Source organism: Xyrauchen texanus, chromosome 8 (genome assembly GCF_025860055.1).
Source record: "Xyrauchen texanus isolate HMW12.3.18 chromosome 8, RBS_HiC_50CHRs, whole genome shotgun sequence".
In the NCBI taxonomy this organism is placed as follows: domain Eukaryota; kingdom Metazoa; phylum Chordata; class Actinopteri; order Cypriniformes; family Catostomidae; genus Xyrauchen; species Xyrauchen texanus.
Genome location: NC_068283.1, coordinates 27,917,963 through 27,941,750, shown reverse-complemented (window position 1 = coordinate 27,941,750; position 23,788 = coordinate 27,917,963). Strand labels below are relative to the sequence as shown.

The 23,788-nt window shown below is 41.7% G+C and overlaps 1 protein-coding gene across 2 annotated transcripts in view; it reads left to right on the top strand.

The window, feature by feature from the left end:
* LOC127647357 (voltage-dependent calcium channel gamma-2 subunit-like) overlaps positions 1 to 23,788 on the top strand; it is a 104,883-nt gene that overhangs the window by 48,547 nt on the left and 32,548 nt on the right. For both annotated transcript variants that reach the window (XM_052131547.1, XM_052131546.1), the window contains one exon: positions 14,361 to 14,444. In XM_052131547.1, the coding sequence (XP_051987507.1) occupies positions 14,361 to 14,444 (84 nt within the window). The remainder of the gene's footprint in view (positions 1 to 14,360; positions 14,445 to 23,788) is intronic.

The following is a 23,788-nucleotide window of genomic DNA, read 5'->3' as shown; positions in this document are numbered from 1 at the left end:
TCACTGGAATTTGGGAATTCCAAATTGGGGAGAAAAATGGAGGAAAAAAATGGTTTTAAAGTTTAATTCATGTTCATTTGTTAACTTTTAATGTTTTCAGATTATAAGAAAGAAATCAGTATTCTTTAAAATAATTGCAACTTCTCCTGAGCTGACTCTTTCTGAGCCTTTATCACAAACACATTCAAAACATCTAATAGTGCAGACAGCTTTCTCCACTGGAATGTTCTAAACATCATCTGCTTCTCATACCAAACAACAATTTGTCACAATCATAACAGCTCAACCCAGTCTGGATCATCATCATCTGAGTACTCCAAATCCATTATGGTCTCCTTGAACATTTGAAGTCAAAATTCCATAGGAAATGCATATCTGTCATTTTGACCCCATTTATGCAGTCTTGGGGTTGTGATAGAAAAATCTTTCTGAAACTATGACCAAGAAGTATGAAAATTAGACTTTTGAGGCTTTCATAGATCAAGGAAATAAATATTTGTATTTATAAAATCTTCCAAACATCTGACCGCATAGGGTCAATATGACCCCTTTTTGCATTCTAGGGTTAAGAGGGTGTTAAAGACTGGCAAGTTGAGTTCTGAACTCATGACTACATTGGTACAGCTAGTAAAAACATACATCAAACATCCACACCAACCCAGCCTTGTTTTTATTTTTTTTTTTAGATTTGCATCCAATAACCTACAAACAAGGAAGTCTTAAATAATACCTAAACTAAAACTAATTAAATTCAGCTGACTCAATACATGTGTTAACGGACTATGATAATGGCCTACTCGGACAACACATTGATTCCTAGAGCTGGCAGAAAATACTCAAAACAGACACAAGCAGCGAATCTATCAACCACAAATAATATAATATTGAGCAGCAGCCGTCAGAGTTGCATTGGAGTGACATCACCTCCCCTCTTCGAATGATTGGCTAGATGAGGAGCTGTCGATCAAGAACTAGTGGACCAATGGGGATGCAAAACGCCTCCTGATTTACATGAAACATGACTCACTAGTGATGGGAAGTTCAGATAATTTTACTGACTTGAATCTTTGAGTCTCGTTCAGCAAAATGAACAAATCTTTATTCAAGTCATTTAATTCATTTTGTTCATTTGAGCAGAATTAAATTAAAATGATACATTTTCAATAGCCAAATCCCCCCAACATATCTACTTAAGCAAACTTTGATTATAGTCCCAATAAGGAAAAATGTATAATGCAGCCAAGGACAAATTATGAGAAACAGAAATGATTAGTTCACCACTGGAATCTTCTTGTCCCAGTAGTTCGTTCTTTGTCAAGTGACAGCAGTATGTGCATAGCGTAAAAGCATAACAAAAGAAGAAATGACTCGGACCAGAGGTGAACTAATCATTTCTATTTCCTGTGTGAACAATGCAATGCATAGCGTTTACGGCTGTCACGTGACAAAAGAACGAATGACAGGTTGCGCAATGCAAATGTGCGGCCAAAACAAAATGAACGAATCACTCTCTGAGACTACTTATTCTTCTATAACGAATCATTCATGAACGAGCCATCACTACTACTCACAAGTTTTGGAAAACCAAGCGCAGAATTTGGAAACAAAAACAAAGAAATATACAGCGTAAACGTACAAAAATAAAATAAAATATGAGCAGAATTACTGCAAAAAAATAAAACTGCTTACAAGATTATATAAATTCAATAATAACTGTGCTGAGAAAAAAAAACCTATCAATCTATGTTCCGGAAAATGGTTAACCAGTTAAACAGGTCTCTACCAGGTTAGTCAAGGTGATTACCATCTGTAGCTATGTTTATGTCAGTCCCATCCTGCTGATCAACACCCTAAACGAGTTTGTACAAGTTAATGACCATCAGTGACCAGCTTCAATCAAGTAGTTTCACCATAAGATGCTGGTTTTAGCTGGATTTTCCACCAAAAACCCAATTTGTGGAGCAGTTACAGCTTACCTGGTACTATCCTAAATGCATACCACTCATAGACCATTTCAGCATCATTATTTATGCCAGGGCACATGTGCACACACATAAACACAGCAGACACCTGCTGTGGAGGGCGTAAGCAGAGCTCTCCTGGTGATGCACTCCAGCACACACCTTACCAGCAGGTTTATTGAGATTAATAACTGGTGATTATTAAGATGAATACACCGATTACTGTTGTTGTTCCTTGTACTGTCACTGTCGTTAATTAAGGCCACATCGTTAGCACACCAACAGCAGATATTAACACCACACCGATCCATCCCCATCTCCGAGGGCAACGGTAACCATGGAGCAGTCGCTACACCTGAGTGTGGTTTTGGTACAAAGTCTGTGGTTATTAAGATGCAGTACTGGCATTAGTGGCTCTTTAACCATTGTTAAGTATCATTCATATTGTTCACTAGCTTCCCTGCTGAAAAATAAAAACAGCTTAAAGGAAAAGTTCACACAAAAATTATAATTCTCCCATCATTTCCTCACCATTAAGCCATCTCAAACTCTTATGACTTTCTTGTACGACTACTTGGATAAAACCACTTGAATCAAATGGATTACATTTATGCTGCCTTTATGTCCTTTTTGGAGCATGAAAGTGTTGGCCCCATTGACTTGCATTGTACGGATACATTCACATCATGTCTCCATCAAGATATCTTAATTTGAGTTCTGCAGAATAAAGAAAGTTATACACGTTTGAGACAGAATAAAGGTAAGTGATAAATAATGGGAAAACTTTTCTTTTAAAGCTAGTCTAAGGTGGTCTATGCAGGTTATGTGGGTCTATTTTGGTGGTTTTATACTGTTTGGGGCACCTGTCAGCTTAAAGTTATAGTACACCCAAAAAAGGCCAGTTAAAACAGTTTTTTTGCAGCATGGGTTATTTCATTTGAGTCACGCTGGACTTGATGTCTGCTTAATATAGCCATCTGATAGGTATGAGGCACCGTATAGGATATAAATCAAACTTCACATATGCAAACATATATGAAACACTTGCATACACATATGTAAATAGCTTGCACAAACATATATACAATGGAACGCTCTAACAAACACATTTAAAATGCTTGTACTCACCATTGTCAAACACAGATCGATAAACCTATACATTACACTCACATAGACATACAAAGTAGATGCATGTACATTCACTTATGAAACGCTCATGCATATCTACAAACTCAACGCATGCCTACACTTATGAAACGCATACACATAAACTACAAACATACAGTATACACCTATAAATTGATCATGCATACATTCAAACTGTATGCATGCATACAAACTTACAAAACATTCATGCATACATACAAACTCATATGCATGCACATACACTTATTAAACACTCACACAGACATAAACTCCCAATGGACTGATCGGCCTCAAAGAGCGTCGGCCCACCGGGAAAATGCCGGTATGCCAGATTACCAGTCCAGCCCTGCTGTATACTCTACGTGCACACATACTTATGAAATTAACATGCAAGTCAATTTAATGAATGTTCAGATGCAAGTAAAGCACTAATAAACTTTAAAACTAGTAAGATCACCCTTAAATTCATGTTGAATTTGATGGAGACTTCCTTTTACACTGAAATGTGCATGCAAAGAATTTGTATTTATGAATTAATGTTTTGTTTGTATCTTTTATTGAGTTCCCCTTCTGTCACTCACCCGACGTTGTGTCGAATGTAGTGACACAAGGGGTCTTTCTTGAGAGCCTCGCATACCTCTGGATTTGAGAAAAGGCCAATGATAAATTGGCAGACAGTCCATGTCCAGCCCCCCGGACATACAGGTATAACGGGAAGCAGACGTGCATCTGTCTCACTACTGTTCCACTCACCACTACAAGCAGAGCATTGCTGTTGGATCTACGGCGCGTTACCAGCGGCTTTCTCCCTCTCTGCACGCTGTGCAGTCCATGTCCCTGGGCGCTTCGACAGCGATTCTGTTAAAAGAGTGTATACCTCTAAAAGAGAAGTATTTTCCCCTCTAAAAGAGTATATTTTCAAGTTCAGAGCATCTCTTTTCTTGGCATGGAGTTAGACTCAGTCTCAATCTCAGCGCGCCTCACGAACGAGCGTGCAGTCGGTGCTAAAGTGCCTCGCTCTCTTCGAGCCCGGCACAGCGGTTCCTCTAAAACAGTTCCAGAGGCTCCTGGGGCATATGGCATCCTCGGCTGCAGTCACGCCACTCAGGTCGATGCATATGAGACTGCTTCAGCACTGGCTTCAGACTCGAGTCCCGAGATGGGCATGGCACCACGGCACGTACCGTGAGTTAATCACCCCTTCCTACCGTCAGACTTTCAACCCTTGGACAGACCACTGTTTTCTGCAGACAGGAGTCCCCCAGGAGTTCATTCCTCCTAGAGAGGGCCCCCGCTGCATTGGCACATCAACTGACATGCTGACACACAGCTGGCCCCGGGGGCTGCGCAAGTACGCATTTCCCCAGACATCTGCAGAGCAGTGGGCTGGTCAACACCCAATACCTTTGCGAGATTCTATAATCTCGGGTTTGAATCGGTCTCTTCCCGTGTTTTGTCAGGTCCGAGCCAGTAGAACTCGGTAACGCGGAACAACTGACCGGGTTTACCGCTTGCATTCAGCGCCTTTCCCCTCCACTGAGGCAAACACGTGCGCTCTTATCCCAGGAGATCACACTAACTCGTCTCCCTGGATGGCTCCTCCCTAGCCCTCTGGCCTGCAAATACAGTGGAGGAATTTGCAACCAGACCCACTATGAGTTTCAAATACTCTGTACTGGGGTAGGGATCCACAGGCCTAATTCCCTCTTCAGGCAACTCCTGTGATGTATTTTCCGCGGTACAGTCCGCCTGTCGGTGGACTCGCGTCTCCCTTGGGAAGTCTCTCTGCCCCGGTCGCTGTGTTTGTAGAGCTCCTCCCTTACTAGGTAGAACCTACCACCGTGCCACTCCCACGTGTGTCTTGAAAACACATGTGACGTATTGGCCATATGTTACCTCCCCCCAGCCTTGGCAGGATGTGGTTTCCGCATAGTCTTTTCCCACTGAAAGAATAGGAACGGGAAAGAACGCCTTCCCCAACGCGTTTTATAGCATTAAGATAGCCCCAGCCACTTTTTGCTCTATGATGAGAAACATAGAGAGAGAAAAGGCCACGGCTGTCCGGTTGCTCCCATGATAGTCATGTCGCTTGTTCTCCCCTCAGGGGTGCTGGGAATCCAAGAACTTTATTTAACACTTTGTTGTGGAGGGTTACGTGTGGCTGATACAGCTACTTCTAGCATGCAGTAGCTTGGCGGTTTTGTATGGGACCACTTGTGTCACTACATTCAACACAATGTCGAGTGAGTAACAGAAGGGGAATGTCATGGTTACTGTTTTAACCTCCATTCCCTGATGGAGGGAACGAGACGTTGTGTTCCTCTTGCCACGACTCTAGACCTACCACTGTAAACGGCCATACCTTACTCTCAGCTCCTCAGTGAAAAACCTGACTGACAGACGCACGTCCGCTTCCCTTTATACCCGTATGTCCAGGGGCGGGACATGCAAATTCTGTCTGCCAATTTCTCATTAGCCTTTTCTCAAATCCAGAGGTACGCGAGGCTCTCAAGAAAGACCCGTTGTGTCACTACATTCGACACAATGTCTCGTTCCCTCGGAAATGGAGGTTACAACAGTAACCATGACGTTTGTGTGTATGTGTGAGCGTTTTATAAGTGTATGCATGCGCTGAGTTTGTAGATATGCATGAGCGTTTAATAAGTGAATGTGCATGCTTCTAGATTGTATGTGAGTGTAATATAGGTGTGTCGATCTGCGTTTCACATTGGTGAGTGCAAACATTTCATTTGTATTTGTTTGAACATTCCATAGTATATATGTACGTGTGAGTAAATTACATATGCATATGCAAGTGCTTCATACATGTTTGCGTAAGTGAAGTTTGATTTACACCATATACAGCGCCTCATAGATAGGCCTAAACTGTAACCATGGAAACTTGAGGACTAATAATGCATGGCTCATGAGGCTGCTGGTAAACTTTTGAAGCTATTACACCCACCTGCAACAGGCCAGTAAAAAAAAAAAAAGAAAGATGAGTTGAGGCCGAGTCTGATGGAAAAGCCAAGCTTTCCCTCTCAAAGAGAAAAAATGTGGCCTACTCCTACTCTAAGTTGAACTAAATTGATTGACACCCCCTACACACACTCACAAATACATACACAAACCAACCCTCTTCAGCTCTGTCTTTAACTGTGTGGGCAACAGCATTGATTTTCTCTTCGGCAAAAGAGATGACATCACTGTTAGAGGGGAGCAGTATGTGGGCGGGCTCTTCTGCATGTCCATCTTTATTTGAGTGCTCTGTGATAGGACATTGGTTTCAGAGGGGTCTCACAGCAATGGATGATGGATTACATAAATATGCTTGGTTGTTCTAGAAGCTTGACATTATTAGAAGCAGCAAGGAAATGAGCAGTTGAAGGGAACGTTTATTGATTTTTTTTTTACCATTCACTCAGACATGCACTATGAGAGAGAAGGGCAGCACAATGAGTGTCTTAAAGGGATAGTTCATCCAAAATTTAAAATTCTGTCATTTACTCATTCTCATGTCATTCCAAACTTCCATGAACACAAAAATATATTAGGCAGAGTTAGGATGAATGTTCATTCTCAGTCACCATTCACTTTCATTATTTGGAAAAAGATGTAATGCAATGATGCAATGTAAGTGAAAGGAGACTGACACTGTCAGTTCCTAACATTTTGCCTAACATCTCCTTTTGAGTTCCGTTTTTTTAAAGAAGGGCATACAGGTTTGGAACAACGTGAAGGTGAGTATATGATGATCCGTTTTGGGTGAACTATTCCTTTAAGGGGAGCAGCTTCAGATATCTAATGTGCAGAGGGAAGGGTGGATATGAAGATGGAGGAGGACTGTAGGAGAATGCTCCCAATTATCTCTAATAATCCTATTGTAATCTTTCACACTGAATGGAAATTGTGCAGAAAAGAAAAGCATGGCAAGATAAAGATTACAATTAAAGTAAAAATCATAATTTTTTGCACAGTAATCTAACCTCATTGGGCAACGAGCTTAACATTTTTTCTGCGGCCATTCATCTTGAAAAGGCCAAAAGGACAAAAGGGAAAATGAAACAATGAGAAAGAAATAGTGAAGACAGCTACTGTAGCTAGATATACTGTAGTTACTGGAGTGAGAAGCATTCCAGTTCAATCTTGAGTAGACAAAACGGCTTTGTTCCAAACCTAGCAAGCTGCGTACGCAGGCAGCATTTTAAAGCATTGTAAAGGACTTATAAAGGAAAAGAGGTGGCGAGAACTGGCTTGACAATATAAATTAAGTTTAATGATAAACTTAAACAAAAACACACAAACATAACACATACAGGGCAGCTGCCTGTAGTTCTCTCTCTCTTCCGAACTGCCGTCTCTGGTCGCCTTTATCCCTCACTTGCCTCTTCAGGCTGATAGGGGTCCAGGCGTGCGTCATTCCGGCCCCACCATCCTCCATGCTACACTCCTCCTTGCATTGCCTTCCTGCATTGCCTTGTGCCTTCTTCAACCTGGGAGGAGACAGCAGGGGAAAAACAAAAAAAATGGGCAAGGGCAAGGCCAAGGCAAACATGGAGCGACAGCGAGAGAGAGAGAGAGAGAGAGAGCGAGAGAGGAGAGAGATAAAAAAGAAAATCACTCACCGGTTCTCTGATGTGCCGTCGCCTGGTCCTCGATCACTCCTCCACCCTCTCAGGCGGACAACAGCCACTTCTCCCAAGGGGGACTGGAGTCAAACCTCCGACCCCCCCAGCGGACAGAATGTTACTGGCGGCCTCTGCGTTACTGGCGGCCCGTGGGGACACTTCTCAACTCCAGGCAGTCGGGGAGTCAATTCCCTCCTCCCCTCGCGGGTGGTGGTCTTCCCTCGACCCCTCTGCGTTTTTGCCGGACAGCAGGGCGCTCCTCCGCCCCTGACAGTGGCTCCATCGCTCCAGGCTATTTTTGGAGCTTCAAAATTTTGGCACCCATTCACTTGCATTGTATGAACCAAAAGAGCTGAAAAATTATTTTAAAAACCTTCATTTGAGTTCAGCAGATGAAAGAAAGTTAAACACCTATGGGATGGTATGAGGTGAGTAAATGATGAGAGAAATTTCATTTTTGGGTGAACTATCCCTTTAATCTTTTACTTTAGAATTTTAGAAAAACAAATGAATTGCATTAAATAGGGGTGGGGAAAATTTACATCTAGCCTCACTATACAATATAAATATTCTCACACCAATAATTCATATTTGTAGTTTAATTTTTAGATGGTCTGATGAAGAACATGGGGGCTTGAAATGTCACCAAGGTGGGATTATCCTAAATGTTCTATTTTTGGTGCTTTGGTATGCAGACTTTTTTCTATTGAAGCTGTTTTCCCCTTTTTTGTAGGAGCACCTACGCTGAGCTTTTTTGCCATTAGATGTGTACACTGTTACTTTTTGTTTTGCAAACCATATTGCAGCATTATGTCAATGACCACTTGATTGTATCTATTAGACTAAAATGAGAATATAATTGCACAAATTCAAAATCCAATCCAGATAAAAGAAGAAAAAAGGACCAAAATATCACAATATATCACAGCTTTGAATAACTATACACTAAATATGAAGAATCACAATATTATATAATGACCCAGATCTCCATATTGTATTGTCAGGTACTGTACCTGCTGATTTTCTTCCCACCCTTAACATTTAAGGCATTTAATACCACAGATAATGTCTAATAATTTAAAAAAATCCACTTAAAAAACTTAAAAATGGCCTCTGTTCTTAAACAGTGACTATGAAGACAAAATATCCAGTGAAGGGAGAGAAAGGGCATGAAAGTGAGAACACAAGGAATGGTGTTTCATCGACTGATGCTGACCGGGAAAGCCTGGTGCGTGGGTTGACCAGGGATTTCTGCTGCACAAGCACTCATAAATTTGCTGCCCTCCCTCCCCATCTCCACTGTCTTTCCTTCTTCTCGTGACCCCTCCCCCCAAGCATAATGATAATTACATGCTTTATGAGGAAGGGATCTAATGACCCCTCTCAGCCATTACAGTGATTAAGTAAGACTTGCTCTGTCAGTGATGCAGATTGTGGTTTTCATCAGCCCTGGACACTCAAGGGTCACCTGACTCACCTTTGCTAGTGATATAAGTTTAATAAATGGCTGCAATTTCAATGTTATAAACACAGAATGCCTGTTAGAACTGCCCTTATGAAATCTTACAGGCTGCTCTCAGTTTGATGGTTCCTGGTTAGCCAGCTAGACCTAGAAAAATAAGGTTTGCTTACTTTAAATGTCTGGAGTGGTGGTGGTGTAGTGGCTAAAGCACAGGGCTGTTAATCAGAAGATTGCTGGTTCAAACCCCCATTGTGCCCTTGAGCAAGGCACTTAACTCCAGGTTCTTCCGGGGGGATTGTCCCTGTAATAATCGCACTGTAAGTCGCTTTGGATAAAAGCATAAATGTAAATAGGGTTTTAGTCTCTCCATACAAGATTTTAGTCAGACACCACACTTAAAACGAGGCTGTGAGGGATATACGTACAGTCTGTTCAGTGGATTTACTGTTGTGTACCTGGACATTGATTGTTCAGTCGTTGAAACTGCCAGTGGATGAAAAACTCTGGAAAATGGGCTGTGAAAATTAAATGTGTATCAAGAAATCTATCTCTTACAGCTTTGTTTTCATTCTTTCATTCGCATCAAATTAAATATTCTGTTGACCCTAAGGTCCTTGTGCCTCATTTAGCTAATGACAAAATGCATCATGTGGCATTGACTATGTGAGAGACATGTGAAACACAGATAGATTCTGATTTTATATATATAACTGTTGTATTCCAACTTTGTGATCGATAGTTGTATTTTGATATTCCTCGTCTGAGATAAAAGAATAAAATTTGTTGATTAAAAACTAAATTATTATAAGAAAAGACAGTGCCTATATGTGAAAACCAGAGTATAGATATAACATTGCAGCTGTTAAGAGGTTTATGTTCCTAATTATACTGTGTACAAATCAATAGGCACTTTTTTTGTATAACTTTCCTTTCATTCTTTATGATTTTTATATCTCTTCTATTCTTCCCTCTTTCCTTACTTTATTGTCCTGCTCTACCCTTTCATCTTCACCTTCTCTTTCTCTCTCTCTCTCTAACTCTCTCTCTTTCTCTCTCTCTTCCATGCTACTCCTGCTTCAGCTAATTGCCGCAGAGCTCATTGATAGAAATCAATGTGCAATGTTTGATTGTGTGCCAGAGCACAGGAAGGTGAAGCAGAGCAATGAACACACACACAAATAAACACACATACACACTTAGCACTTTCATATTTGATCCTCTGATGATTAAGGGATGTCTCACCCAACACTGTGTGCATGCTGGGGTTCCCATTTAACCACTGTTTAAACCCTTGAATCAGTTTGATCATAATGCTGTTAGCCATGTTGCACATTCATTCAATGCATTAAAATCGACCTCACTCGGCTTTTGAACAGCGAAAAATTCAATATCTGAAAAACTTATAGTAAAAGATGCTACTGTTATTCTATAGAATGTATAACATTTAACATGGAAATAATGGAAATTTAAATTGTCATTTGTCCATACATTTGTGTCCATAAACAGGTTTCCTGAACATTCCTCAACATCTTCTATTTGTTATCAAACAAAGTCAGTCCCACCCAAAACTTATGCCATTGATTAAGCCAGTGTTGCTGTGTTGAGCTGGACGGGATGCTTAAGTTAATGCTCAAAGTGATTTTTAGCCACAGTTTTAACACTTTTCAGGGAAATTAAAATGGCTTACTTCTTGTATGCACATTTACTATTAATAACTTAAATAGGGTATTGTATTTTAACATAGAAAAACTACTTAATATTACCAATGAACTATAATGATCTTTTGATTCTCCTCCATGTACACTCAAAACACCTAGCTTCAGCTTCAGTGTCTTTAAAATTTATTATTCTATTTTCTTAGAGCAAAAGCTGTCATTATGAAAACCACCAATATTGAAAGCCAAAAAAGGCAACAAAAAAAATACAATAAAACTAAATAAATAGTGTAATCTTGTCAAAAGCAGAAGGTACTGTGTGTCTGCTATCTTTCTGCTTGTCCTGAAACCCCAGTGCAGGAGTGTCCAAAGTCCGGCCCTCGGGCCATCTGTGGCCCTCCGACTGCTCCGATGCGGCCCGCTATGGAGAAATGATCTGAAATTCATATTCTGGGCACTGGATGCCACTATCACGTGCAGCCGCTATTCACAGCGCATCATCTTCACTAGTGAGTTCTGTGTGGTCACCAGCTTCATCCACTGGCGGAGTTCAACAGGAGTTTGGAATACTCCTTATTTCCAAGGATGAAGTGCCCCGCAGAAAGAATGATGCATTTATTAAAGAATTGACATCAGGTTAGATACTTTACTCATGTATTTAATCTTGTTAAAATGTCTTGATAACTCACATCATACAACTGAGTAGAGCTGCTGTTGTGCGCACGGCTGAACAGAGTTTATTGAGCACAGAGACTTGCAAACCGAGCATACTCTTCCAGAACGTCCTCTGTAACACTGGGAAGTAAAATCAATTGGTTCATTCTGATATTTCGTTGAAACAAGAAAATGATTCACGGGCATCTCAGCACCATTTGAGTGAGGACATACTGTAGGAGAGAGTGCTTAAAACACTTACACATCTGTGCCTGATGCATGCGCTCAGCTTGCACATGCACATCTACAAAATAAAATGAAGTGCAATAATTGTGATCAAATAATTAAAATCGTATTTGTAACACAAGTAACAACAGAACAGAAGTTATAATTGTATAGCTATAAAGAGTAATTCCATGAAAAATAAAGAGTAATTTCTTGCATAACTTCATAAAGTGATTAAATATAATTTGATTTTGATTATTGTGATGAGTCACACCCAACACTCAGTAGCAGATCTATATGTTCTTTGCAGTGACACTGAATGGACTTCGAAAGAGATACAAATTTGAATAAACAAGTATAATATTTTGTATAAGATATATCACTGTTCCATTATAAGAGTTCCTTGTGAGTGAAATACCCTATCCTTTATTTACATGTAGGGCCTACACGAGCATACCATAAAGCACATATTATGATTCAAACTTGCATAATATTAAGCATACAATATAAAAATTATGCATAGTGGCAATCTAGTAGCTTTTAGAATTTTTTTTAATAATTACAGTGATAAGGCCCTATGCACCTTATTTTTTTCTGCATTTGGCCCAGACCAAAAAAGTTTGGACACTGCTGCCCTAGTGGAACAAACTGTTTGGAGTTGAGCGAGTAGGGTAAATCTGTCTCCTACATGAAAGCGCGCGTCTTTGATAGGCCTCTACTCTCATTTCATCTCCACATCATGCCACTAATGTTCTGCCTTCTAGCCAAAATATCTCCAGCATCACCTGGCACCATGAAGAAGAAAAAAACCTGATTAAATCATTAGAGAAACACAGGGGAGGGAGGAAAAGAGAAATAGGGATGAAGGAGGGAGAGCAATGAGGTAATCGGGGGAGGGTTGAAAAACTTCAGAAGCTTGGCACTGTGCTCCTGGTGCCATGCCCGTTGTTTATATCCATGCACATCAAAGACAGTAGTAATAGCGGCTGTTTGCAGGCCCACATTTACTGTTCACCTGGACTGACTTGTTATATGCTATGGGCCAGGGTTGTATCGGAGGGCAGCAGGTTCTTCAATGAGTAGGCTAAGAAGTGTCTGGACCTGTACACTAGCAAGTCAGTAAGCCTAATGAACGGACATTAGGGGATGAGCTTCTCATAGCACAGCTGTTGGTGCAGCTCCAGATCTTCACCAGCTGTCCTGCTCTTGTTTACAAGGTGCCGTCTGCCGCTGGTGGGCCTTTGCGATAGGCCTCTGCTCTGAACAGCATCATCAGGCTTGCTTGAGTTGCAGAGCCCAAACTGAGTCCATGTGTGCTGGGTTTACACATCAATCAGTGTCCCTTTCCAGCTGAAAAGACCAGCTTAGACCAGCATGAATATCCATGGTGCTGCTCTAGATGGTGGATCATTGTGCTGTTCACTAGAAAGAAAAATACTGGTCAACTGGCATTACCTTACTGGTGTCTTGCTGCATCCAAAACACAACATATGCTAATTACCAGCAATGATGGTCTTTTGAACAAGGTTATCACCCTCTGAAAAGTAATGGAGAGGGCACTTTTTAAGGGACATTTCATGATAAATCTCCTGGATCGTCTGAAATAAAAAAATTCAATGTACAATGAGAACGTCTCAGGTTACTTAACTGTAACCCTTGTTCACTGAAAAAGCTACACTTTGATGCTGCGCTTGATTTAGCGCTTTGGGAACGTCTTTTAGGAGTAACCAGCTGTGAATAGGTGTGCAACACGTCAATGATTTTGCGTTCTCTCGGTAGTAAGCGAGACGAGTGCAAAGCATTTTCACTGTAAACAGCTCGCAATGCTCCTGCCCCAACACAAGAGCAGCATGCTCTTCCCCCAAACACAAAACAAACCTGGTGTGTGTCCGCTTCAGCCATATGGCGTAAACACGGAAACACACACCGTTTGCCTTGTTTATTGCGCATATTTAGGAAGAAAAAAGGTTTTCTGCACACTGCCTAAAAAATCTAACTCCTATCAGAGGAAAGTAGAAAGTTTGACAGGCTTGAGAAGCACAACACACACAGAATGGTCTGAAGACAAAAGACCTGACAATGCACCTGTGGCGCATCTATTTATAGACCCTGGTACCGGCACATCCTGATGATGTCACCAGCAGAGGCTATGAATTCCAGTCAATTTCATTGAAGTGTTGCACACATATTCACAACTGGTCACTCCTAAAAGACGTTCCCAAAGCACTAAATCAAGCGCAGCATCAAAGTGTAGCTTTTGATAGGGAACATACTGTGACTTTAAGAACTCAAAACTTCCTCACCAGTCAGAAAACCTACTTTTTAGAAACTAAGCTGCAAATACAGCTTGCTCCACACTTCCGCAACTTAATGATGGCATATATATATGTCTCGAAGACATTCATGTAGGATAAATATTTCTAAATATATGAAGAACTAAATGAGATGAGAAACATTTGAAAAAGTTGTTCATTTCTAAGGGTCAGAAAGAGGGTGGAAAATGGTCATGAAAGCAAAAAGACCTTGACTTATAGAGGGTATGACATAACCCTCTCAAATGAATACTGTTTAAATGTAGTGCTTTTTTTAATTGACAAACCTAACTCCGTTCTCTGTTTCACTGTTACAGGAAACTTCAAAGGATTGTGTAAGCAGATAGATCACTTTCCAGAAGACACAGATTATGAAGCAGATGCCTCTGAGTACTTCTTACGTGAGTACCTCCTTAATATTTATCTGATGGTATTCATGTTCTCACCATCTTGTTCTACCATGTTCAATTTTAATTCTGTAAAGCATTTCAATATCAAGATGGTGTGTTTTTGCCCTAGTGCTGTTACTGCTGAAAAAACTCAACCTACATGCATTGTTTAAAACAGTCGAAAATATTTAGGGAAGGTGTTTCTTAGCCAGCTTTTGACAGGAATTAAACATCTCACCTGGAAATGTAATGCAATAAAGCTGTATGTTAAGCAATCTCATAGTCTGTACTGAGTTCCACCTATCGTTCTGTTTCTCATGCTGTTCAGCAGTATAAGGGTGCTCTGCGGGAGAGTGTGAATGTTTTCTCATTCTGTTTAGACTTTCAGGAGCGGCAGACTCCAGCTTGTACAGTACATCTCAACTAGGCCTGATTACATTCCACTGGCTCCCTCGTAAACACACAGCATTGATTTCCACTCTGTTTTCGTCTGCTCAAGCAGACCCAGGCAGTGAGCATCAAACAAGCCAAACGCATCAATCCTAAATTCACAAGCAGGGCTATCAGTTACTGTCCTCAAAACAAAGGCCTGAATTGACTGAAAGCAACATGGTAACAACCCAGAGTAATTAAAGGTCCTGGAACTGTTGTGTAACTGAGAACAATGGGGGTTAGGGGGTTAACCAAAACAAGGAGATTCATGCTGGTCTAAGTTCATCTCTTTTTGTAAGCATGGAGAGTGTAATTTTACAATAAGAATCTTTTGTATAGCAAAGAGACTTAGCAATCATTCAGAGCCTTTTCCCAGCCTGTCAGAACCATTTAACCTACTTAAATGAACACCCATTGGTTAGATGTTTATACAAGATAGACTACCATACAATAATCCCAGTACAGATTCTTCTAAGCATCATGCATCAATCCAAACAGGAAGCTGACCTGCTGTAATTGACTCTTCACTAGGGCTATGATTACAGATTACACAGTTAAACAAGAAAGGTTACACAGTTATACAGCGCCATTGACCCCATTGCGGTTCATTGTTAATTGACACTGTCATAATGAAGCATTCACTATCTGAGTGTGCAGGCTTACGTCTGAGTCGGATCTGTCCAAGTGTGTCTCAACCTTTCTGCTGCTGGATGGGTGCTGAGATTTGAGCCGGTTTGAGCAGGACACATTGCGTGCAAACTCACATAAAAACAAAAAAAAAAAAAAAACTTAGGGGGCTTTCTTTCTGTTTCAAAATTCTCTTTCAAAAGTTATTGCCCTAACATAACTTTTTCCATTAATCCAACTTTTTATCAGTGATCGGAAAATTACTTCTAAACACTTCCAAGTGCACCTCGTGCAGTTTTATGAAGTATTTACCGTATTTAACACCACAGATCTTCGTCTACACTTTCTTAGAGTAAATGGCTATGATAACAGGCTCAAATAACAAGCCTGACATTGGCCAATTGGCCCATAGAATGACACCCATTCGGTGCTAGATAGAGGCTCTGTCACTGAGACCAGTGGACGAGCACTGGTGGAGATGACCCGCAAGCAGGGATTACCGCAGACCTCACACCCCGTAAGTGTGTGTGTACGCATATATGAAAGCATGTGTGTTTGTCCTTTTCCTTAGCTGCAATTGGAGGAATAGGCCGCAATGCTCCCAGTGGCTTGTGAATTAGGACACTCACTTCCATAAATATTTCAGCCTCTTTCTTATATAGGTCAGCTTTCTGTCGCTCTTACTCTCTCTCCTAATCTTCCTACTTCTCCTCTCCCTGCCAGTCTATGTCTTATCCTTACAGACATAATGTTCACTGCTACCTTTGGTCATCGACTGAGTCCTGGGTTAGAGTAGATTTATGGGAGATCTACAGAATAAGCTATATAGAAAGAAACTTTTCATACTTGGATTGACTCCTAGCCCTGCCCCCACTGGTCTCTTTTCTGTATCTTTGTGTCATAAATGTAAAACTGTGTGAGTACCACAGTGTTTACCACTGTAGCTAGGTAATGGCTCAGAGAAGATGCAACCTTGACAGTTTTATTCATGGTCTTTATACGTGGTTTAAATTTACCACCAAAATTGACATGCACTGAATGACACTTGCATTTTTTTGCTGCATATTTATTGCAGAGATGCGTAGAAAGTGAGCTGCTCTCTGAAGGCAATTTATTTTGAGAGAAGCAGCTATGAAAAAATCATTATACTGTAATAGGTGTCACAGGGAGCAGTGTTGTGGAAGCTACTTTGAAACTAGCTTTGAATCCTCAGAAACTAGCTATAGCTTTGACTAGAATATAATATAAAGCTTTAATATTATAATATCAATTTCTGAACATTAAAATACTCACTGATTCAAAAGCAACAAGACATAAACAATATCTGTGTTAACATGACTTTAGTGTGATCAAATCACTTACATTTTCTGTGTAAAGTTATAGCCTTTTTTTCAACTTTTTACCAATAAATACACAATACAAATCTTAAATAAGTTTAAATAATAAGAGTTTCTCATACCTTTTACAATAAGAAAAGATCACAAATAAAAAGTCTTCCAAAATAGTGATAGGCTGATCAGGTGCAGAACAAGCAACAGAACTGAACAGAACCTATCCTGAAAAATTATGTGAAAGTGTATATTTATTTTTTAATAATTAGTTTGTCTTAATAATTATAATAACATTTTAACTTTTTAAAAATATAAAAATTGTACTTTCTATCAATTAATATTATTTCTTGAAATTGTATATATAATAATGATATGAGCTGATATGAGTTTGAAATAATGTGTACAGTTTACAAGTAATATAGCAAGTGCTATAATGGTACTGTCACAAGCATCTCAGAGACTCGCAAAGGTGTTGCAGTTAATTTATTAACGAGAGACAAGTCTCAGTTTTTTTGCGTATTCATGCTATTTGTGGTAAAAAAAATATATATATATTTGTTTCTATTTATCTGACTATAAAGAACAGAAAGGATGTTAAAAGACACATTATTCAATGAGAGGGTAGTGCATCTTTGATGGAGACACATTACACGGAAGAAATGGTCCGTTTTGATCTCTGGCTCTTTTCAACTAAACAAGGTGATTTTCCAGGTACTCCATTACTTACATTTTTAAGAGCTAAATTGAAGCACATTAAGCACTTCAAGGACCTTGTGCGAACCCTATAAACAGTGTAGGAAAATGTGCAGAAATAGGCAACCCCTCTGGTAGAGTGAGCCCTGATACCTACTGGCTAAGCTTGACCGCACGCCTCATAGGCCAGGGCAATAGCGTCCCTCACCCAATGTGACATAGTCTACTTGGTGGCGACCGCCCCCCTGTTGTGGCCCCCATGCCAAAGAATAGTTGCCTTGACTTATGCCACTGACTAGTGCGGTGGACATAAGTCTGAAGGGCACGGACTGGACAAAGTCTGTGAAGTCTTTCCTGCTCCGGCGTTGTAAACGGCAGGGAGTAGAAGGCTTCGAGAGTGACCAGATGTAAGATCGAGAAAGGAACCTTAGGCAGGTAATCAGGGTGAGGGTGCAAAATTGCTTTAGCCATTCCTGGGGCAAAATTTAAGCAGCCTGGCAAGACATACAGAGCCTGTAGATCCCCTATTCTTTTTAGAGAGGTGATTGCCATAAGAAAAACCATCCTGAGAGTCAGAAGCTTGTAAAACGCTGACTCTAGAGGTTCAAAGGTTTAAATGGGGTCTCAACCAGAACCTCAAGGACTATAGCTAAATCCTCAGTCGCATTGCCTCACAAACAAAAGTGAGCAGGCAAAGGATGTTTCCCCAGTGGTACCCAGCCAATCAGGCATGGCAAGAAGACATATCGGCCACATAAACCCTGAGAGTTGCGGGCCGTGTGCCTGCTGACAATTTCTCCTTCAGGAATTCCAGAACTGAAGCAATATGGCAGTTAACTGGATCTGCATTACGTGCAGTGCAACACCTTTCAAACACACCCAATTTATTGGCATAACCATTCCAGGTGGAAGGAGCCCTAGCACTGAGAGCGGTCTCAATAACTTCAGGTGAAAGCCCAGTGTCCCTCAGTTGGTACCCTTCAGGGGCCAAACATGAAGGTTCCACAACTCGGGCCAGGGATGAAATATCATCCCCTGCGCCTGAGACAGAAGGTCCCTCCTGTCCTGAATCGCCCAAGGCGAGCCGTCGAGGAGAGATATTATCTCCGAAAACCATACACTGTTCGGCCAGTAGAGGCAAGACCCTTGCTGGCGAACTCTGGCCAGAACCGGAGAAAACGCATACAGGTGCATTTTGGGCCATGTATGTGCCATCGCGTCCAGACCCAGGGGGGCTGGGTGACTCAGGGAGAAGTAGAGGGGACATTGCGCTGTCTGTTTGGAGGCGAAGAGGTCCACTTCTGCTCTTGTAAAATCTCAACCAGATTTGTTCCACTACCTCAGGGTGGAGTTTCCACTCCCCGTCGGTATTTTCTGTCAGTAAATCTGCTCCCATTCAGGCATCCAGGGATACAAGCTGCTCTGGTTGCCCTGGACCCAAAGGAGAAACTGTCGTTTCAGTCTGTTCAGCTGGCGTGAACGTAGACCTCCTTGATGGTTATGTAAGAGACTACCGCTGTGTTGTCCACTCGCACCAAGACATGGGAGCCTCTGGAGGAAGTATTTCAGGGCCAGAAATGCGGCCATCAACTCGAGACAGTTAATGTGACAATCGAGCTGACGACCCTCCTATTCCCCTTGAGCTGGATGACCACTTAAGAACGCTACCCAGCCCGTCAGGAAGGCGTCTGTTGTTAGCAACCTGCGACGGCAAGACGCACCTAGAGTGGGACCCAAAGTGAGGAAGAGGGTACGTAGCATGCAGCGCATAACCCTTATCAGCCTAGGGGATTGGCCCTTGGATGAAATCCCCTGGCTTTGAGCCACAACTGAAATGGTCTCATGTGCAAAAAGGCCCAAAGGGATCACTGAGGACGCAGTTGCCATGAGACCTAGTAGTCATTGATACTCATTGATACTGACGAACAGTGCAACCTTGGCCTAGCCTGACTTTGCTCAGGGTGTTCTGAATGGACTCGATTAGAGCGGGAGACAATTGTGCCCGCATTGTGATCAAATTCCATACGATCCCCAGATAGGTCGTTTTCTGAGTGGGAGAGAGGACGCTTTTCTTGGCGTTGAGCCTCAACCCCAGAGAAACCAGATGAGCTAAGACAATATCCCTGTGCTGTAATGCCAGTTTTGTGACTGTGCTAGTATGAGCCAGTCGTCTATGTAATTCAGAATGCGGATGCCCCGGAGTCGCAAAGGAGCCAGTGCTGCATCCATGCATTCCATGAATGTGCGGGGTGATAAGGCTAGACCGAATGGAAGAACCCGATATTGGAAAGCTTCACCCCCGAAAGAGAACCTCAGGAACTTCCTGTGTTGTTGCAGACTTCCTATATGAAAATATGCGTCCATGAGATCGATCGTGACCAACCAATCGAGATGTTGGATTTGAGACACGACCGTCTTAGCATCTTAAACTTGAATGCCCTCGGAGCGATTCAATCCTAGAAGGTCAAAGATTGGACACAACCCCCCATCCTTCTTGGGAACCAGGAGTTATCTGCTGTAGTAACCTGACTCTCTCTCTGGAAGGGAAACATGTTCTATGGCCCCTTTAACCAAGAGATTTTGCAGTTCTTTCCACAGTAAACATGCTTGCTCCGGTTTCACGGTAGTGGGAACCACGCCATTGAAACGCGGAGTATGGCGAACAAATTAAATTCTGTAGCCTTTTTATACTGTTCTCAGGACCCACATAGAACCACCTGGCAGTAGTTTCCACGCTGCCAGGTTCTCTGAGATGGGTATAGATTCTGACACTTCCTGTTGAAGGGATGTCAAGTGTCCCATGTCCTGGACTAAGGCAGGAAGCAACGGAACACCCAACATTTAGCTGGAAACCGCTAACTCGCGAAACACCAGAGGCGGTGGGAATGGAGCGGTTTCGTGGGGGTATCAGGAGGGTACAGGTGGATGATTCACGTGACCCATCCCAAGGGGGGGCTAACCCCACAAGGATGGGTGCAAAACCATCAGGGTTTTTTTTTTTTTAAATAACTGCCATGAGGTCTTGCTTTGGGGGCTGCTGAGGGCAACGAACCGGCCCCCAGTTTTTATGAGGGGGAGCACGATTTGCCACGCTTTGTTTTTGAGCCTTCCGTCTAGAAGGACCGGGGCGGGGCTGGGTGGCCCCTCCCCCTGAGTGTGGCGAGGAAGGAATTGCCCAAAGGCTTCCTCGTGACTTTTTGACTCCTGGAACCTGGTGATAACTATATTCATAGCGTCACCAAATAAGCCAGAAGGTGAAACTGGGGCATCGAGAAGGAAAGTTTTGTCCTTGTCTCTGATGCCCAATAGGTTAAGCCATAAGTGTCTCTCCGTGCTGACTAAAGCAGACATAGACCATCCAATGGCACGGGCCATCTGCTTGGTCGTGCAGAGAGACAGATCTGTGGCTCGACGAAGCTCAGAGAAAGCCTCTTCGTTGACCGTGGTGCCCGCCCTCAGGCCCTTCAACAGATTAGCCTAGTGCGCCTGTAACACTGCCATAGTGTGCAGGGCAGCACCAGCCTGACCTGCAGCCTAATAAGCCTTCCCCACAAGCATGGAGGTGGTCCTGCACAGCTTTGTGGGGAGAGTGGGTCTCTTTAGCGATGATGCTGAGCCAGGCGAGAGATAATCCGCAAGTGTTTCTTCTACCGGCGGCATCACCGAATACTTCAACAGATTAGCCTAGTATGCCTGTAACACTGCCATAGTGTGCAGGGCAGCACCAGCCTGACCTGCTGCCTGATAAGCCTTCCCCACAAGTGTGGAGGTGGTGCTGCACAGATTTGTGGGGAGAGTGGGTCTCTTTAGCGATGATACCGAGCCAGGCGAGATATAACCCGCAAGTGTCTCCTCTACCGGCGGCATCTCCGAATACCCCCAAGCCTCAGCACCCACGATAGTCGAATATGTCAACGTCGAAGGCACGAAGACACGGGAAGTATAAGGATTCCTCCATGAATGAGAATGCTCGTTATGGAGGTCATAGAAGAAAGGAAGGGACTGATATAGTGTTCCCTTCCCTTTTTTTATTTATTTATTTCATTTATTTATTAATTTATTTTTGGTCACCAGACAGAAATCTGTCTTCTAGTTTTGAGTGTTTTGGGGGTCTCTTGTTCACGTGGCCAGTCTAACTATAGTCTGGCCACAGCCCAAGTAACCACCTTGAGTAATTCCTCAGCCACTTTATTATTGTGCGTGGAATGTACAGAGGTTCAGCGTCCCCCTCTTGGACCGAAGAGGCGCCGAGGGGAGCTTCAGGCTTACAAGAAGGATCAGCTGGATCTGGGGAGAGAGCGAGCGATAGGGACGGACCCGTCTCTCGCTCCTTAGCCAGATCTATGCAAGAGCCCCACAACGAAAGAGTGGGCGCTGGCTCTTGGAATTAAGCAAGACGAGTGTGAAGCATTTTGACTGTAAACAGATCGCAATGCCTGCACCCGCCCTGCCACAATGCAAGAGCAGCATGCTTTTCCCCCAAACACACAAAACAAAACCGCTTGCTTTGTTTATCATTCATTCTTTTTCTTCTTTTTTTTTTAAAGAAAAGAGAAAGAGAAATGTTTCTGCGCATTGCCTAACAATTCTAACTCCTAACAGAGGAAAGAAGAACGTTTCTGACAGGCTCATGAAGCACACACACACACACAGAGTGATCTGAAGACAAAAGATCTGACGATGCACCTGTGACACATCTATTTATAGCCCTGCTACAGGTGCAGCCAATGATGTCACCGGCAGAGACTATAAATTCCGGTCAATGTTCATTGACAAGTTGAAAACATATTCACAGCTGGTCACACCTAAAGTTGTTCCCAAAGCGCTAACTCAGCGCAGCATCATAAGTGTAGCTTTTTGAAAGGGAACAATATTTCAAATTTCGAAATATCAAGTTTTGTCCATTTGTCGATATGGTTTGTCTTTTTATTTTCCATCCCTAATATTAAGTTTATATCAGTCTATAACTGAGTGGAAATATTGTCATCAACAGTAGTAATTAACTAAATATTTCACTTAAAAAAAGAAGTGGTTTCTGGCAATGTCCCTTTAAGTCTACTGAGAGGCTCAAATGGTTTAATGAATAATTTATTTGAATTAACATGAACCATCCGAACGAACTGATTCCAAATGATCAATATACAGTAACTGAATAATTTATTTTAACCGGTTCATTTACATGAACTGTCCAGTAAAACTGATTCACTGAAATGATTTGGATTTCCATTTGGGAGAGAGAGAGAGGATGGTTTAAATGACCAATTTCATTATTCACTTGGCTCCGGTGATGCGTTCGAATACAATTTGATAAATTAATCGCTTTGTGACGTTACACCGCTACTCACTGGAAATTGTAGCTTGTTTGTAATCAACACTTTTTATTGATTAATATATATATATATATATATATATATATATATATATATATATATATATATATACCTGTATGTCAGGAGGAGTGGCATGAAAATTCCACTCGCCAATTCTCATTGGCTTTTTCTCAAAGAATGGGAGGTGTTCGGGGCTCTCAAGAGCAACCCCTAGTGTCACTACATCGACACAATGTCGAGTATGTGACCAAAAGGGAACAATATTTAAGTCCCTTTTTACTCTAAATCTTCAGATGTGAAAGTGAAACTAAACAGTCATCACATGTGACTTTCAGATGAGAAAGTGAAGTTTTAATATTGATCTGTTTCTCACCCACACCTATCATGTCACTTCTGAAGACATGGATTTAACTACTGGAGTCTTATGGATTACTTTTATGATGCCTTTATGTGATTTTTGGAGCTTCAAAGTTCAGGCCAACATTCATTTGCATTGAATGATAAAAAGCCAAAAAGCTGAGATGTTCTTCTAAAAAGTTTTCAGCAAAAATTCATACACATCTTGGGTGTCATTAGGTTGAGTAAATGATTATAGAACTTTAATTTCTGGGTGAACTATCCCTTTTATCTATTTTGTGTGTTAAAGCATAGTTCCATAACAAAATGTTATTAAAAACAAGTAATACAATAATTTGTTTGTTTGTTTTTAAGGGGGCATTGTATGGGGTTGGGGATGTTTAGGAGGATGCCATATCGGATCACGCCTAGGGCACCAAGTAACAAGAACTGCCACTGACCTTTGGAATGGTAAAATAATGTTTCAGTAATTTTTTGTGAAGTTTTCCTTCTTAATATAAGTGAATACTGTACATCCATATGTCCAGCCATCATTTTAGCGATCTTCTACAACCTGTGATTTTTATTTTATTAAATATTGTTATTT